The 16577-nt window shown below is 45.1% G+C and overlaps 3 protein-coding genes across 7 annotated transcripts; 2 read left to right on the forward strand and 1 right to left on the reverse strand.

The window, feature by feature from the left end:
- Positions 1–883: 883 nt before the first annotated feature.
- hc127 (Hepatocellular carcinoma-associated antigen 127) lies at positions 884–14862 on the reverse strand. Of its 4 annotated transcripts, none has more exons than XM_045717695.1 (5): positions 14654–14862; positions 13104–13275; positions 7335–7507; positions 7093–7255; positions 884–1042 (listed from the first exon to the last, which is right to left on the reverse strand). In XM_045717695.1, the coding sequence occupies exons 1-5, from the start codon at positions 14704–14706 to the stop codon at positions 899–901; spliced, it is 705 nt and encodes a 234-aa protein (XP_045573651.1). In that variant the 5' UTR covers positions 14707–14862; the 3' UTR covers positions 884–898.
- Positions 1372–3013, forward strand: cuedc2 (CUE domain containing 2). 2 transcript variants are annotated; one of them, XM_014198754.2, is made up of 2 exons: positions 1372–1505; positions 1979–3013. In XM_014198754.2, the coding sequence occupies exon 2, from the start codon at positions 1993–1995 to the stop codon at positions 2830–2832; it is 840 nt and encodes a 279-aa protein (XP_014054229.1). In that variant the 5' UTR covers positions 1372–1505; positions 1979–1992; the 3' UTR covers positions 2833–3013. The 2 variants fall into 2 exon arrangements, with proteins under 2 accessions (XP_014054229.1, XP_014054228.1); XM_014198753.2 differs by having other exon boundaries at positions 1383–1809.
- Positions 3616–5177, forward strand: LOC106604264 (actin cytoskeleton-regulatory complex protein SLA1). The gene is made up of 3 exons (XM_014198749.2): positions 3616–3637; positions 3874–4749; positions 4910–5177. Exons 1-3 carry the CDS (start codon positions 3616–3618, stop codon positions 4930–4932), a joined length of 921 nt encoding a protein of 306 aa, XP_014054224.2. The 3' UTR covers positions 4933–5177.
- Positions 14863–16577: the final 1715 nt, after the last annotated feature.

Raw genomic sequence — 16577 nt, forward strand, 5'->3', positions numbered from 1 at the left:
GTATTGTTTAGTGTTGCGTTATGTTGTCCATATGCTTTTCTGGCATGCGTTCCACTTTTTTTCCCCCACCAAGATTTACACGCTAAAATCACCATTGGAAACCTGGCACCATACCTACAGTGAAGCGTGGTGGTGGCAGCATCCTGCTGTGGGGATGTTTTTCAGCAGCAGGGACTGGGAGACTAGTCAGGATCAAGGGAAAGATGAATGGAGCAAAGTACAGAGAGATCTTTGATGAAAACCTGCTCCAGAGCGCTCAGGACCTCAGACTGGGGCGAAGGTTCACCTTCCAACAGAACAACGACCCTAAGCACACAGCCAAGACAATGAGGGATTGGCTTCGGTACAAGTTGCCCTGCCAAAACCCGGACTGAAAATAGCTGTGCAGCGACGTTCCGCATCCAACCTGACAGAGCTTGAGAGGATCTGCAGAGAAGATTGGGAGAAATTCCTCAAATACAGGTGTACCAAGCTTGTAGCGTCATACCCAAGAAGAACCGAGGCCGTAATCGCTGCCAAAGGTGCTTCAACAAACTACTGAGTAAAGAGTGAATACTAATGTAAATGTGATATTTCAGTTTTTGTCTTTTCTTTAAAATTAGCTAACATTTTTCAAAAACCTTTTTGCTTTGTCATTATGGGATATTTTGTATAGATTGATGAGGGGGAAAAACAATTTAAGCAATTTTAGAATGAGGCTGTAATTTAACAAAATCTGGAAAAAGTGAAGGGGACTGAATACTTTATGAATGCACTGTAAGGTTAGCAATTACATTTTAACACTCAGCACTGATTTAAAAAGAAGACACAGGATAATGAAGATGACACTAAATGTAGGTTCCATGGCATGGAGAAGGTTATAAAGACATGTATTACTGAATTCCAGCGATGAAATGTATCAATATGAGGTGGTAGTTGGAGAGTGTGAGTGTGCACTCTCGTCAGGCTTCATCTTGGGATTCTTGCGGGAGAGACTCTTGACCTTACACAGTGGACAGATGGGAGCGTTATGATGGATCTGTTGGTGGCATGACAGACAGGCCTTGGCTACATTTACATTTCTGTCATTTAGCAGACGCTCTGCAATAAGTGCATTCATTTTAAAATGGCTTGGTGAGACAACCACTTCAGTCTTAATTACACTTTTCCTGAATAAAGTAGTGATCAGCAAAGTCAGTGTCGTAGGAAAATACACGTGTAGGTTATATTTTTACATATAATGGAGTAATGTGACATATAAGCGAACAAATGAAGGTTTAGTTTAAAGTAATGTTATTTTTTCTTTTATGATCCTTTTCATGATCTAATCCCACTCCAGTTCTATAGGTGGCGGTAAGGAATGATTGTTGACAGCGCTGAACTCGCTGGGAAATGGTTCTATTGTAGTTATTCGTGTGTAAACATTTGAGTTGCTAGCAGTCTTTCTAATCTCTTAGCTGGCTAATTATTCACACAGTTTGTAGATACACAATTGGAACAACATTTTATTTCTTGCACGTTTTAAGGTTAGATTTGTATTTGCACGTCGTAGTTTTTGTTGCACTTTACTACAACGATATTCGTTTAGGCTTGCTAGCTTTTTGTTCTGCTATTGTAGCTAGCCAGTTTAGCGACTAAAGATAGTTAACGTCAATCCGATTCTCGTCATCTCTTCTGATTACGTGATTGTTGTCCTTCAATAGATCATAAAATCCTGAAAATAATATATCATAGTGTCCACTTTCTTTGATATTATTTCGGTTTGGTCAACCTTTGAAAACCTGAAGTTACGTTAGCCATTCTTGCCTGCTTCACAGTCAGCGGTCGCCGGTACGATTCATTTTGTTTTCGTTTTGTTTACTTCTAGCTAGCTATCATCAACTCGTAATGATTCGTGATAACGTATAGTTCGGTTAAAGGCGGCATAATTCGCAATCCCGTTTATTTCTGTCGTCACATTTGAATCAATCTGAATTTGGTATTGTTTTTTTGTTAACAGGTTTTGAGCCCATTATGGACCTTCACAAGATAATCCACGATACCCTGCAGGAGTTCATCCAGACATGCATTCCCGAAGCAGACCTGAGTTCCCTGGATGATGTGTTGCTTCCCTACATCACTGGAGTCCTGGAGGATCTGGGATCTCAGGAGAGCGTGGAGGAGAACTTTGACGTGGAGGTCTTTGTAGAAATGCTGGAGGCCTACATTCCTGGCTTTGCTGAAATTGACAGTGTTAACGTTTGTGATATGATGTTCAGCCTGGCTTCAAAACTAGCCACAGCCCGGAGTTCAGAAAATAGTGTGCCAAAGGCTAGAATGGAGGTCCCACTGACAGTAGGCGCTACCTCCACTGGCTCTCCTGTGAGAGAGATGCACTGCCTTACTACACAGACTGAGGGGGCCACCGCCAAGGTGCCATTCTCTGAGTGGGAGGCCCAGGAGCCGCTCCTTCTGGAGATGTTCCCCAAGTGCAGACTATCAGAGGCCAGGAGTGCCTTGTCCATTGCTAAAGGTGACATGGAGGAGGCTGTCCGCCTCATCATCGAAGGAGACATCCAGCTCAGCCACACACCTCTAAACGTAAACCATGGGAAGATGGCTTCCCCTCAGGCAGAGCAGAAGATGAAAGAGAGCATCCTGGAGAAGTACATGCTAGTGGACAGGGAGGAAGATAAGAAAACACACAGGCCTGTTGCACCTAAAGATGCCCCTAAAAAACTGGTGCGTTACCACAGCAACCAGGTGGTGACCACAAAAGGGGAGCGGTACCAACTGGTGAAGAAAGAGGAGACGGAGGAGGTGAAGAAGACTTACGTCAGCATCAAACCCGCACGCAAATACAGGTTCCATTGATGACTGACTGGCACTCTGCGGAACACCCGCCATTGACTGTGTTGTTTACATCCTTTCTCAATGCCTTGTTTTTTTGTTTGCTTGGTTATGGAACATGCTTGTTTTTGGTATGTGTAAGTGTCTGATTTGAAAAATGTGTGGCCATCGTCTTGCTTGGAATATAATTTCTCCTTTGCAGTGATTCTCTGGCATCGTTGTTTTGTTCTCTAGGTGGGTCGGGATGTGCTCTGGTAGTGGGCTGGCCGTGTGTATAAGACTTGTGGAACCGCTACATTTGATTCTCTTATGTCCAAACTGTGTACTGTTTTCTTCCATTTCAGCAGGTCTGACATGGTACAGATATCATTTTTATGGATATTTTTCCTGGCAGGGGGAAATGATTTGGGGTCTGTTTCAAAACACTATTTTCAGTGCTCTATCACAATACCTTATTCCTCATATAAGGGTAAGTTTAGTCCATTGAGCCTGTGCACCCATTTCTTTTATAAAATAAAAATATCCGTTTTTTTTACTAAAATAAGTTATTAGCGACCTTGTAAACACGCGGCGCCATGTTGGCGGGAGTTGTTCCTTAGACTGGAAGTGGTATTTCCTGCAGCATGAAAAGGGCCTTTTTTTTTACTAGCGAGGCACTGGAGAGCTACTTCTGGAGAATGATAACACAGGTCAACAATCAGCTGAACCCAGAAACTGCAGGATAGGGAAATGAGAGAGAGCCAGGAGGAGAGAGGGGGAAAGACCAGCCCTCCAAGGGAGGGGGAGGCAGAAGTTGCAGAGTGAGACATGGAGGAGGATGGTCATATAAGTACACAGAACACAGAAACTACAGCAGCGAGTGAGAGGAGAGGCAGGAGGAGAGGGGGAAAGAGCAGCCCTCCGAGGGAGGGGGAGGTAGGGGTTGCAGAGTGAGACGTGGAGGAGGATGGTCATACAAGTACACAGAGAACATCCAAGAGAGGAGAGGGGAAGCCCCCAATCCTAAAGGACAGAGGGAGAGACAGGAGAAAGGGCTGCAGAGGGGTAGGCAGCAGAGGCAGTGAGTGTCTGGACCCTGCAAGGAAAGGATCAACCCTGCTGCCCAGACTGGGACCCAGCTGGTCCCCCTACAGCTCATCTCAGCCCTGAAGCCCCAGACTGGGACCCAGCTGGTCCCCCTACAGCTCATCTCAGCCCTGAAGCCCCAGACTGGGACCCAGCTGGTCCCCCAACAGCTCATCTCAGCCCTGAAGCCCCAGACTGGGACCCAGCTGGTCCCCATACAGCTCATCTCAGCCCTGAAGCCCCAGACTGGGACCCAGCTGGTCCCCCTACAGCTCATCTCAGCCCTGAAGCCCCAGACTGGGACCCAGCTGGTCCCCCTACAGCTCATCTCAGCCCTGAAGCCCCAGACTGGGACCCAGCTGGTCCCCCTACAGCTCATCTCAGCCCTGAAGCCCCAGACTGGGACCCAGCTGGTCCCCCTACAGCTCATCTCAGCCCTGAAGCTCCAGACTGGGACCCAGCTGGTCCCCCAACAGCTCATCTCTGCCCTGAAGCCCCAGACTGGGACCCAGCTGGTCCCCCTACAGCTCATCTCAGCCCTGAAGCCCCAGACTGGGACCCAGCTGGTCCCCCTACAGCTCATCTCTGCCCTGAAGCCCCAGACTGGGACCCAGCTGGTCCCCCAACAGCTCATCTCTGCCCTGAAGCCCCAGACTGGGACCCAGCTGGTCCCCCAACAGCTCATCTCTGCCCTGAAGCCCCAGACTGGGACCCAGCTGGTCCCCCTACAGCTCATCTCTGCCCTGAAGCCCCAGACTGGGACCCAGCTGGTCCCCCTACAGCTCATCTCTGCCCTGAAGCCCCAGACTGGGACCCAGCTGGTCCCCCTACAGCTCATCTCTGCCCTGAAGCCCCAGACATTCACAGATGAGATGGGTAAAATAATATTTCTCTTCACATAACGTCTATATCTTTTGAGCTGCATGTCCCTACTGGCTGTGTCATTTACTGACACACTGTGTGTGTGTGTGTGTGTGTGTGTGTGTGTGTGTGTGTGTGTGTGTGTGTGTGTGTGTGTGTGTGTGTTAATTAACAGGCAATGGACACGGAGCTGCATGACCCATCAGTGTGTGGAGTGTGTGTGCAGCAGCAGGCAGCTTTGTCCCTGAACACCTTCATCAGGAGGAAGACTACTCAACTAGACACTAACACACTGGAGGATAAACTACACACACACCTCTACAACAGGGTACAACACACACACCTGTAACAGGGCACAACACACACACCTCTGCAACAGGTACAACACAACACACACCTCTGCAACAGAACACAACACACACACCTCTGCAACAGAACACAACACACACCACTGCAACAGAACACAACACACACCACTGCAACAGAACACAACACACACACCTCTGCAACAGGTACAACACAACACACACACCACTGCAACAGAACACAACACAACACACACCTCTGCAACAGAACACAACACAACACACACCTCTGCAACAGAACACAACACACACCTCTGCAACAGAACACAACACACACCTCTGCAACAGAACACAACACACACCTCTGCAACAGAACACAACACAACACACACCTCTGCAACATGTACAACACAACACACACCTCTGCAATAGGTACAACACAACACACACCTCTGCAACTGGGTGAAACAGGGTACAACACACACCTCTGCAACAGGGTGAAACACACACCACTGCAACAGAACACAACACACACCACTGCAACAGAACACAACACACACCACTGCAACAAAACACAACACACACCACTGCAACAGGGTGAAACAGGGTACAACACACACAGTACTTTAGACTGCTCACTGTATCTGTTCTCTGTTTAGGTCCTGTAGCTGCTGCCATGTTATTATAGTTCTGTCCTTATGTTCCTGGTCACTTAAAAGGCCCTTTGAATGGCAAACAGTCCCAAGAACACCACATCTTATGAGAACAGAATATTAATCAGTGTTGTAGGACGCTCCTCTCACCGCCGCCTCTAAGCCCATTGGAGGAGGTACCTGTATCTTTCTCATCCAATGGGTTTTCATGAGACAGGGAAAGAGGACGCCAGGAGAATGCAAATGAGATTTTCCCAGTATGTTTGTTGGGTGAGCTGCTGAGGAGCCTCCCCCAGCAGGATCTGGGAACAACTGCAGCCCAGAGGAAGACAGCAACTTGGGGTTACCTTGGAGACAGAACAGGAATCTGGATGTACCCTGCCAACGCAATGTCATCCTGAAGGCCCAGAATGTTAACCTGACAGCAGTACAAGAACTGTACCTTCATACTGGCACTATCACCATGTGGACATATCTGAAATATTCCCTATGTACTGCACTACTTCTCATCAGAGCCCTGTGTGACTCAGCCTGTGACTTTCACTGCTTGTCATTGATCATGTGTATAATGAGATTCATCTTAAAGTATAAAAGAAAATACACTGCAGTACAAAATACACTTTATTTTTGTCTTCAAGTTTCACATACAACACTGTTAAAAGCAAATAAGCGTCATGGTTTTCTCAGTCCTTGACCGTCCATTATGCCTTCAGTAAACATTAGAACAACTTCCTGGGTTATACACTCCAACAATGAACCCACTTTCATATCATCGCAAACCGTTACAGCACAGTCATTATAGTTCAGCCATGGAAAGTGTTCATGCAATGCAAACATGTTAAATACAGAGTAACAAGTAAATGCAGTATGTTTTACATGTAATGCCAGAACCAATCACAACATGGGTACAGTTACAGTATAATATTGTGAATTATTGCATATAACATGGTTAGGTTCTATTAAACCTTAAAGTTAACAATTACATTTCAACACTCAAGCACTGTTAAAAAGAAAACACTTAGGATAATGACGATTACACTAAATGTAGGTTCCATGGCATGGGGAAAGGTTATGACATGTATTACTGAATTCCAGATGTGAAATTTAGCAATATGAGGTGGTAGTAGGAGTGTGTGTCTACTCGTCAGGCTTCCTCTTAGGTTTCTTGGGGTTGCGGGAGCGACTTTTGGCCTTACACAGTGGACAGATAGGAGCGTTACGATGGATCTGTTGGTGGCATGACAGACAGGCCTGGAGAGAGGACAGAGAGAACAGAGATGTTAGTGTGTTATTACTATGTAGACACACAGACGTCAGTACAGTGTCATTATTGTGTTGGTACACAGACGGGAGAGGAGTGTGTATGTGTGTACCTTCATAGGAGGGTGTGTACTGTGTACCTTCATGGGAGGAGGCTGTTGTCTGAAGGTGGCAGTCTGGCGAGCATCTTGTTTCCGGGAGACCTGGAGCTGTTGGGCCGCGGCAGCCGCTGCTGCAAGGGATTCTGGGATGGTGGGCTCATGAGGCTCCTTCTGCCACTCAGCCTTCTGCTTCTCAAAGTAACTATGGCGACAGAGATAGAAGATAGCACAGAGAACAGTTGATGTGTGTGTGAGTGTGTGTGTATATAATGTGTACTGACTCCAGAGAGAGTTTCTCCTCCTCTTCGTTGAGGTTGGGCAGTCTGTGAAGGCCCAGGGTCATCCTCAGGGCGTCTACATGTTCCTTCAGGGGTTTGTACTCGTCATGGAGCCTCCGCGTCGTCTCCAACAGCTTGTTCAGGTCGTTCTCTGACTGCTTTATAGTGCTCTCCATCTGGGGAGGAGAAGGAGAGAAATACATTAACTATTAAAGGGTAACTCAACCCCTTCACCTTTAAAAAATGCATTCAGGTGAGAAGTTGTGGGTGGCAGAGTTCCTGACATCTAGTACCACTTGAGGTGTACATTTGAATTCCCCATTGGGCGCAAAATATATTGTTGAAATAAGGTGTTGTTGGGGAGAGAAGCGCAATTATCACCTTGAAAATGAAGATTAGTGGCTCAATTCAATCCAACCCGCATTGCAGTATTTACACTGTAGCTCTTTTTCCCCAATGTCAAATTAACTCACAGACTGGTCTTGGATACTGTATAACAACATACAACTACTACCAGGGCGACCCCTCTCACAGGTATGCTTTCACTTTTTAGAAGAATTAGGAGTGTGTGGGCACGGGATGAATATTGTAAAAACAAAAAAAAATGTTGCTCTGACCACCATTGTCCTCTAGTTCTTGTTAAAATGGATGTAGCTACGAATTAAATGTATACTCCTGGACTACATTTAGCTTTCTTCCAAAAACAACAGAGAGAAGGGGAGAGAGACTAACCGGTGCCGCCGCTTTGACTCTGTACCGGTACCCCCTGTATATAGTCTCCACATTGACTCTGTACCGGTACCCCCTGTATATAGTCTCCACATTGACTCTGTACCGGTACCCGCTGTATATATTCTCCACATTGACTCTGTACCGGTACCCCCTGTATATAGCCTCCACATTGACTCTGTACCGGTACCCCCTGTATATAGTCTCCACATTGACTCTGTACCGGTACCCCCTGTATATAGTCTCCACATTGACTCTGTACCGGTACCCCCTGTATATAGTCTCCACATTGACTCTGTACCGGTACCCCCTGTATATAGTCTCCACATTGACTCTGTACCGGTACCCCCTGTATATAGTCTCCACATTGACTCTGTACCGGTACCCCCTGTATATAGTCTCCACATTGACTCTGTACCGGTACCCCCTGTATATAGTCTCCACATTGACTCTGTACCCCCTGTATATAGTCTCCACATTGACTCTGTACCCCCTGTAACATAGTCTCCACTGACTGTACCAGTACCCCCTGTATATAGTCTCCACATTGACTCTGTACCGGTACCCCCTGTATATAGTCTCCACATTGACTCTGTACCGGTACCCCCTGTATATAGTCTCCACATTGACTCTGTACCGGTACCCCCTGTATATAGTCTCCACATTGACTCTGTACCGGTACCCCCTGTATATAGTCTCCACATTGACTCTGTACCGGTACCCCCTGTATATAGTCTCCACATTGACTCTGTACCGGTACCCCCTGTATATAGTCTCCACATTGACTCTGTACCGGTACCCCCTGTATATAGTCTCCACATTGACTCTGTACCCCCTGTAACATAGTCTCCACTGACTGTACCAGTACCCCCTGTATATAGTCTCCACATTGACTCTGTACCGTTACCCCCTGTATATAGTCTCCACATTGACTCTGTACCGGTACCCCCTGTATATAGTCTCCACATTGACTCTGTACCGGTACCCCCTGTATATAGTCTCCACATTGACTCTGTACCGGTACCCCCTGTATATAGTCTCCACATTGACTCTGTACCGGTACCCCCTGTATATAGTCTCCACATTGACTCTGTACCGGTACCCCCTGTATATAGTCTCCACATTGACTCTGTACCGGTACCCCCTGTATATAGTCTCCACATTGACTCTGTACCGGTACCCCCTGTATATAGTCTCCACATTGACTCTGTACCCCCTGTAACATAGTCTCCACTGACTGTACCAGTACCCCCTGTATATAGTCTCCACATTGACTCTGTACCGGTACCCCCTGTATATAGTCTCCACATTGACTCTGTACCGGTACCCCCTGTATATAGTCTCCACATTGACTCTGTACCGGTACCCCCCTGTATATAGTCTCCACATTGACTCTGTACCGTTACCCCCTGTATATAGTCTCCACATTGACTCTGTACCGGTACCCCCTGTATATAGTCTCCACATTGACTCTGTACCGGTACCCCCTGTATATAGCCTCCACATTGACTCTGTACCGATACCCCCTGTATATAGCCCACTCACATTGACTCTGTACCGGTACCCCCTGTATATAGCCTCCACATTGACTCTGTACCGTTACCCCCTGTATATTGACTCTGTACCGGTACCCCCTGTATATAGCCTCCACATTGACTCTGTACCGTTACCCCCTGTATATAGCCTCCACATTGACTCTGTACCGGTACCCCCTGTATATAGCCTCCACATTGACTCTGTACCGATACCCCCTGTATATAGCCCCCTCACATTGACTCTGTACCGGTACCCCCTGTATATAGCCTCCACATTGACTCTGTACCGTTACCCCCTGTATATAGCCTCCACATTGACTCTGTACCGTTACCCCCTGTTTATAGCCTCCACATTGACTCTGTACCGTTACCCCCTGTTTATAGCCTCCACATTGACTCTGTACCGGTACCCCCTGTATATAGTCTCCACATTGACTCTGTACCCCCTGTAACATAGTCTCCACTGACTGTACCAGTACCCCCTGTATATAGTCTCCACATTGACTCTGTACCGTTACCCCCTGTATATAGTCTCCACATTGACTCTGTACCGGTACCCCCTGTATATAGTCTCCACATTGACTCTGTACCGGTACCCCCTGTATATAGTCTCCACATTGACTCTGTACCGTTACCCCCTGTATATAGTCTCCACATTGACTCTGTACCAGTACCCCCTGTATATAGTCTCCACATAGACTGCACCGGTACCCCCTGTACAGTGGGGCAAAAAAGTATTTAGTCAGCCACCAATTGTGCAAGTTCTCCCACTTAAAAAGATGAGAGAGGCCTGTAATTTTCATCATAAGTACACTTCAACTATGACAGACAAAATGAGAAAAAAAATCCAGAAAATCACATTGTAGGATTTTTTATGAATTTATTTGCAAATTATGGTGGAAAATAAGTATTTGGTAAATAACAAAAGTTTCTCAATACTTTGTTATATACCCTTTGTTGGCAATGACACAGGTCAAACGTTTTCTGTAAGTCTTCACAAGGTTTTCACACACTGTTGCTGGTATTTTGGCCCATTCCTCCATGCAGATCTCCTCTAGAGCAGTGATGTTTTGGGGCTGTCGCTGGGCAACACGGACTTTCAACTCCCTCCAAAGATTTTCTATGGGGTTGAGATCTGGAGACTGGCTAGGTCACTCCAGGACCTTGAAATGCTTCTTACGAAGCCACTCCTTCGTTGCCCGGGCGGTGTTTTTGTCATGCTGAAAGACCCAGCCACGTTTCATCTTCAATGCCCTTGCTGATGGAAGGAGGTTTTCACTCAAAATTTCACGATACATGGCCCCATTCATTCTTTCCTTTACACGGATCAGTCGTCCTGGTCCCTTTGCAGAAAAACAGCCCCAAAGCATGATGTTTCCAGCCCCATGCTTCACAGTAGGTATGGTGTTCTTTGGATGCAACTCAGCATTCTTTGTCCTCCAAACACGACGAGTTGAGTTTATACCAAAAAGTTATATTTTGGTTTCATCTGACCATATGACATTCTCCCAATCCTCTTCTGGATTATCCAAATGCTCTCTAGCAAACTTCAGACGGGCCTGGACATGTACTGGCTTAAGCAGGGGGACACGTCTGGCACTGCAGGATTTGAGTCCCTGGCGGCGTAGTGTGTTACTGATGGTAGGCTTTGTTACTTTGGTCCCAGCTCTCTGCAGGTCATTCACTAGGTCCCCCTGTGTGGTTCTGGGATTTTTGCTCACCGTTCTTGTGATCATTTTGACCCCACGGGGTGAGATCTTGCGTGGAGCCCCAGATCGAGGGAGATTATCAGTGGTCTTGTATGTCTTCCATTTCCTAATAATTGCTCCTACAGTTGATTTCTTCAAACCAAGCTGCTTACCTATTGCAGATTCAGTCTTCCCAGCCTGGTGCAGGTCTACAATTTTGTTTCTGGCGTCCTTTGACAGCTCTTTGGTCTTGGCCATAGTGGAGTTTGGAGTGTGACTGTTTGAGGTTGTGGACAGGTGTCTTTTATACTGATAACAAGTTCAAACAGGTGCCATTAATACAGGTAACGAGTGGAGGACAGAGGAGCCTCTTAAAGAAGAAGTTACAGGTCTGTGAGAGCCAGGAATCTTGCTTGTTTGTAGGTGACCAAATACTTATTTTCCACCATAATTTGCAAATAAATTCATTAAAAATCCTACAATGTGATTTTCTCGATTTTTTTTTTTTCCCCCTCATTTTGTCTGTCATAGTTGACGTGTACCTATGATGAAAATTACAGGCCTCTCTCATCTTTTTAAGTGGGAGAACTTGCACAATTGGTGGCTGACTAAATACTTTTTTGCCCCACTGTATATAGTCTCGCTATTGTTATTTTACTGCTGCTCTTTAATTACTTGTTCCTTTTATTCCTATTCCTATTTTTTAAACTGTATTGTTGGTTAGGAGCTTGTCAGTAAGCATTTCACTGTATGGTCTACACCTGTTGTATTTGGCGCATGTGACTAATAACATTTGATTTGACATAGATGTGCATGAAACGGTAAACCAAAATGTAGAATTTGTGTGCCTTACTGCCTTTTGAATTTTGTGTAATGCCAGTAGTCTAGTCAAGGAAGCGTCAAGCAAAATATGTCACACTCCACTTACCAACATTATTGCCAAATAAGGTGCTTGTTTCTATACGAAACCAGAAGGTGGTACCACCCAGCACATCTAGAAGGGAGTGGATTTCATACCGAACCCCTCCCTTGAGGTGACGTATAGGAACCTTCTCCAGGTGCCTCTACATCACAATTTCAATGGTAGAGTTGAACCACTGGGGCAAAAAGAGCTAGATATACTACTAAAAGACCAAATTACAAAACATTATGGACACCCGCTCTTTCCACGATGTAGACTGACCAGGTAAAACCAGTTGAAAGCTATTATTGATGTCACTTGTCAAATCCACTTCAAGGGGAGGAAACAGGTTAAAGAAGGATGTTTTAACCTTGAGACAATTGAGACATGGATTGTATATGTGTGCCATTCAGAGGGTGAAGGGGCAAGACAAAAGATTTGTGTCTTTGAACGGGGTATGGTAGTAGGTGCCAGGCGCACCGGTTTGTGTCAAGAACTGCAACGCTGTTGGGTTTTTCACACTCTACAGTTTCCCGTGTGTATAAAGAATGGTCCGCCACCCAAAGGACATCCAGCCAACTTGACACAACTGTGGGAAGCATTGGCGTCAACATGGCCAGCATCCCTGTGTAATGCTTTCGACACCTTATGTCCATGCCGTGACAAATTTAGGCTGTTCTTAGGGCAAGGGGGTGCAACTCAATATTAGAAAGGTGTTTTTAATGTTTTGTAACTAACTGTCAAAATGAACACACCAGAATTGAGGTTTCACTATAACTAAGCCTAAAACGTCTGTTTTTCAAACAAAATAACAAAACAAATTTCATGAGTTACTTTTTAAAATCATTTTGTGCATTCAGAAGTCAAATAGTGGCTTCTGTCTCTCACACACACTCTTTCTCGCTCTCGCTCTACCCACCACGTTGATATCAGCATGTATGAGTCGTAGCTCCTCTACATGGGCCATCTTCTCCTGCAGGAGGAGGTCCATCTCCTGTTTGTATTCCTTCAGATGTTTCTCCTCAGACTCTAGGGACTCAAACTCTGACTTCAGACGAGACTTGATCTTCTGCATCTGTACCGTCTTATTCCTGAAATGATAGAAAACACAGTTTAACCAATACATTCCTACTTAGTTATCACTGTACACCCCTTGTTACCAATGTAACAAAGTACATACTTTACAAATGCACTAGTAGTTAGTTACCAATTATACAACATTCGGTCATTTTTTTACCTTTATTTAACTAGGCAAGTCAATTAAGAACAAATTCTTATTTACAATGACTGCCTACCCCGGCCAAACCCTAACCCGGACGACGCTGGGCCAATTGTGTGCTGCCCTATGGGACTCCCAATCACGTCCAGTTGTGATACAACCTGGAATCGAACCAGGGTCTGTAGTATCACCTCTAGCACTAAGATGCAGTGCCTTAGACTGCTGATCCAGGGTCTGTAGTGACGCCTCTAGGACTGAGATGCAGAGCCTTAGACTGCTGCACCACTCAGTAGTTACATACCACTGGGCTACTTACCGATGATCCAGTTACCAATTCTACAGCATTAGGTAGTTACCTACCACTGGGCTACTTACCGATGATCCAGTTACCAATTCTACAGCATTAGGTGGTTACCTACCACTGCACTATTTACAATTGCAAGTATTAATGTGATTACAGGGTAGAGGGCACAAAGACAACATTCTGTCAGTTCAACTTCACATCCCTCAATCATGCTTCAGAAACCAATTGCCCTAAGGCATCTTCTACTGTTTCTCCTTTATTTAACCAGGTTAGCCTCTTCAGATAAAAATACTTTTTTTCAAGAAAGACCAGAACCCGAGACATCATAGTGTATTATTGTGTTGCTGTTTCAATAGATTCGTTTATGAAATAAGGAGCGAGAATATTTGTCACGCAAATAAGTAATCTAATGCATGCATAACCGACATATTCGTGCACGACATGCCATTCTTATAACTGGAGTAATTATTGTCTAGACATCTTTTTTTCTACTGATGCCAAGCTAATCAGCGTCACATCTATTCAACAATGTGCTAATTTGCATTGGGGGACCCGGACCACCAACCATGGTTAGCAAATTATTAGCTAACGTTACCTGGCTAATGACAAAAAGCTAGCTAAGTAGCCAGCTAGCCGCTAATCTGACAAAGCACTTCGCATCTGGATTTTTGTTGATGCAAACAGCTGGATTGGTTATGCATAATACATAACTAGCAAGCAATTGTGCAAAACAAAAGCGAGAGTTTATCTGCAGTTCTTTCAAGAACAATAGAACGGTCACCACTGCTGGCTAACCTTGATCAAGGCTGTCTCCACATATAGCTAGCTTCCTAGCTCAATAACAAAGCCAAGACGCTAATATTAGCTTCTCGCTGCACTTTTCCTGAGCCATCCTGCTACCTGATTTACCAGATGTGGTTTCTTTGAAGAAGAAAACAATCCTTACCGTATTTCCATAATGTTTTCTAGTTTGCACATGATCTCTTGTTCGTCCCCCATGGTTTTGACTTTAGGCCCAGATAAGTTAGATGTTAATGGAAGGACAGGGTGGTCTACCCAGCTAGCTAATAAAAACACAATACCTTCAGCCGTGACATGCGCTATGAAGCAGCACGCATGCGCTGGGTAAAGCAGTGCCCCCCGCTGGAAACTGTTACACAGCACGCATGCGCTGGGTAAAGCAGTGCCCCCCGCTGGAAACTGTTACACAGTGACCGTCTGGCACTGAAACATCTGATAAAACCCGTTACATCAGGGGTTCTTCAACCTTTTCAGCCTGGGACCCAAATGAGAGATTCTGTGTTTTCCTGGGACCCAAGCTTAGAAACATATGCAACTATACGTAAATATCGGTACATTTCATTGCCCTTATGTCAAAAAAACAAAATGCAATATAGCCAAAAACAAATAATGAAATACCCATAGATATCTTTTGTTTATTTTTCCCCATGAAAAACACTCTTACATACCTGTCTCGATTGGAACTGTTGCTGTTAAAATACAATAAATAATTTAATTCTGAACTGTTATAAACGGATTGATCACGTTACACAGATGTATAACAGAACACACACAGGCTTTTTGATCGTGCAACCCAAAGTAACAGTATAGACAAAACATAATCAGGCCTACTGTACATTTTACTGTATAAATTATTGTGGATAGAAAGTCTAGGTTGGAACTGTTGCTGTTAAAATACATATTTGTTTTATTCTGAACTGGAATAAACTGATTGATCACATCACACAGATGTAGACCAGAAAACACACACATTCCTAATGAGAGGTGTGTGTGTAGCCGGTTGAAGTTTTCAACAAGCATGTCTATACTGGGCTCAGTTTTGACAGTACAACACTGAGGTCATGCTGAGCATTGACACTGTTTCTGTACTTGAGAACCCTGACTTGCATAGGTATGTGGTGCCAAACTGGATCTGAACATCTACTGCTTTCTCAGTCAGGCTGGAGACCGCTTCCTGCTGCAGATCAGCAGCCCAGAATAGACATGCTTGTTGAAAACTTCAACCAGCTACACACCTCTCATTAGGACTGTTTGTGTTTTCTGGTCTACATCTGTGTGATGTGATCAATCAGTTTATTCCACTTCAGAATAAAAATGATTACCTGTAACAGCAACAGTTTCAACCTAGACTTGTTTTCAACAATCATTTCTACAGTAAAATGTACAGTAGGCCTGATCATTTTTAATCTTCATCTGTACTGTTTCTTAGGGTTGCTCTTTCAGGAGCTAGTTAGCTTGCGTTAGCTATTAGCTGTGTAACGTTAAAAGGCCAGGGGATTGTTGAAAGAGAAACTCACATCTACTACTATGAGAGATAGTACTCCCTTATTTATGCTTATCATCACTTGTTATAAAATGACAATGCCTTGCTAGTTGACTTACTGTTCCACTTTTGAAGCACTGTTTCTTGAAGCATTCTGCCAGTGTTCTGAAAGAACTCCCTGGGTTTACCGTTATGTACAGCAGTGCTTGGATGTTTGGTCAGGACGTGTCGTTTTATTACATTTGTTTGTTTTGAGAGACTCATTACTAAGCACTTCCCCACACAGAAAAAAAGAACATTGTGGGCGCTCCTCGTTATCTCAAAGTCTGTATGAAAGAGGCAAAAAGTAATCACTGTATTTGCGTTTCATGACGATTGTGCTCAGTCAGAACATTTCCTGTCCGTGGTGAGGAACAGCAAGTCGGTGGTTTGAACCGCAGCGCTGCAGTGGGTCGCGGAGGGATCTTCAAGAAAACTGCAGAAAACAAGATCCGGTAAACCGCGAAGCACACGGCTGTCTCGCGCTCTCTCTTCCACTGGCGCAGCTGATCCGCACTGAACCGACTGCGCAGTTGCACTTGGCCAA

The sequence above is a fragment of the Salmo salar genome, chromosome ssa05, assembly GCF_905237065.1.
Source record: "Salmo salar chromosome ssa05, Ssal_v3.1, whole genome shotgun sequence".
Lineage (NCBI taxonomy): Eukaryota > Metazoa > Chordata > Actinopteri > Salmoniformes > Salmonidae > Salmo > Salmo salar.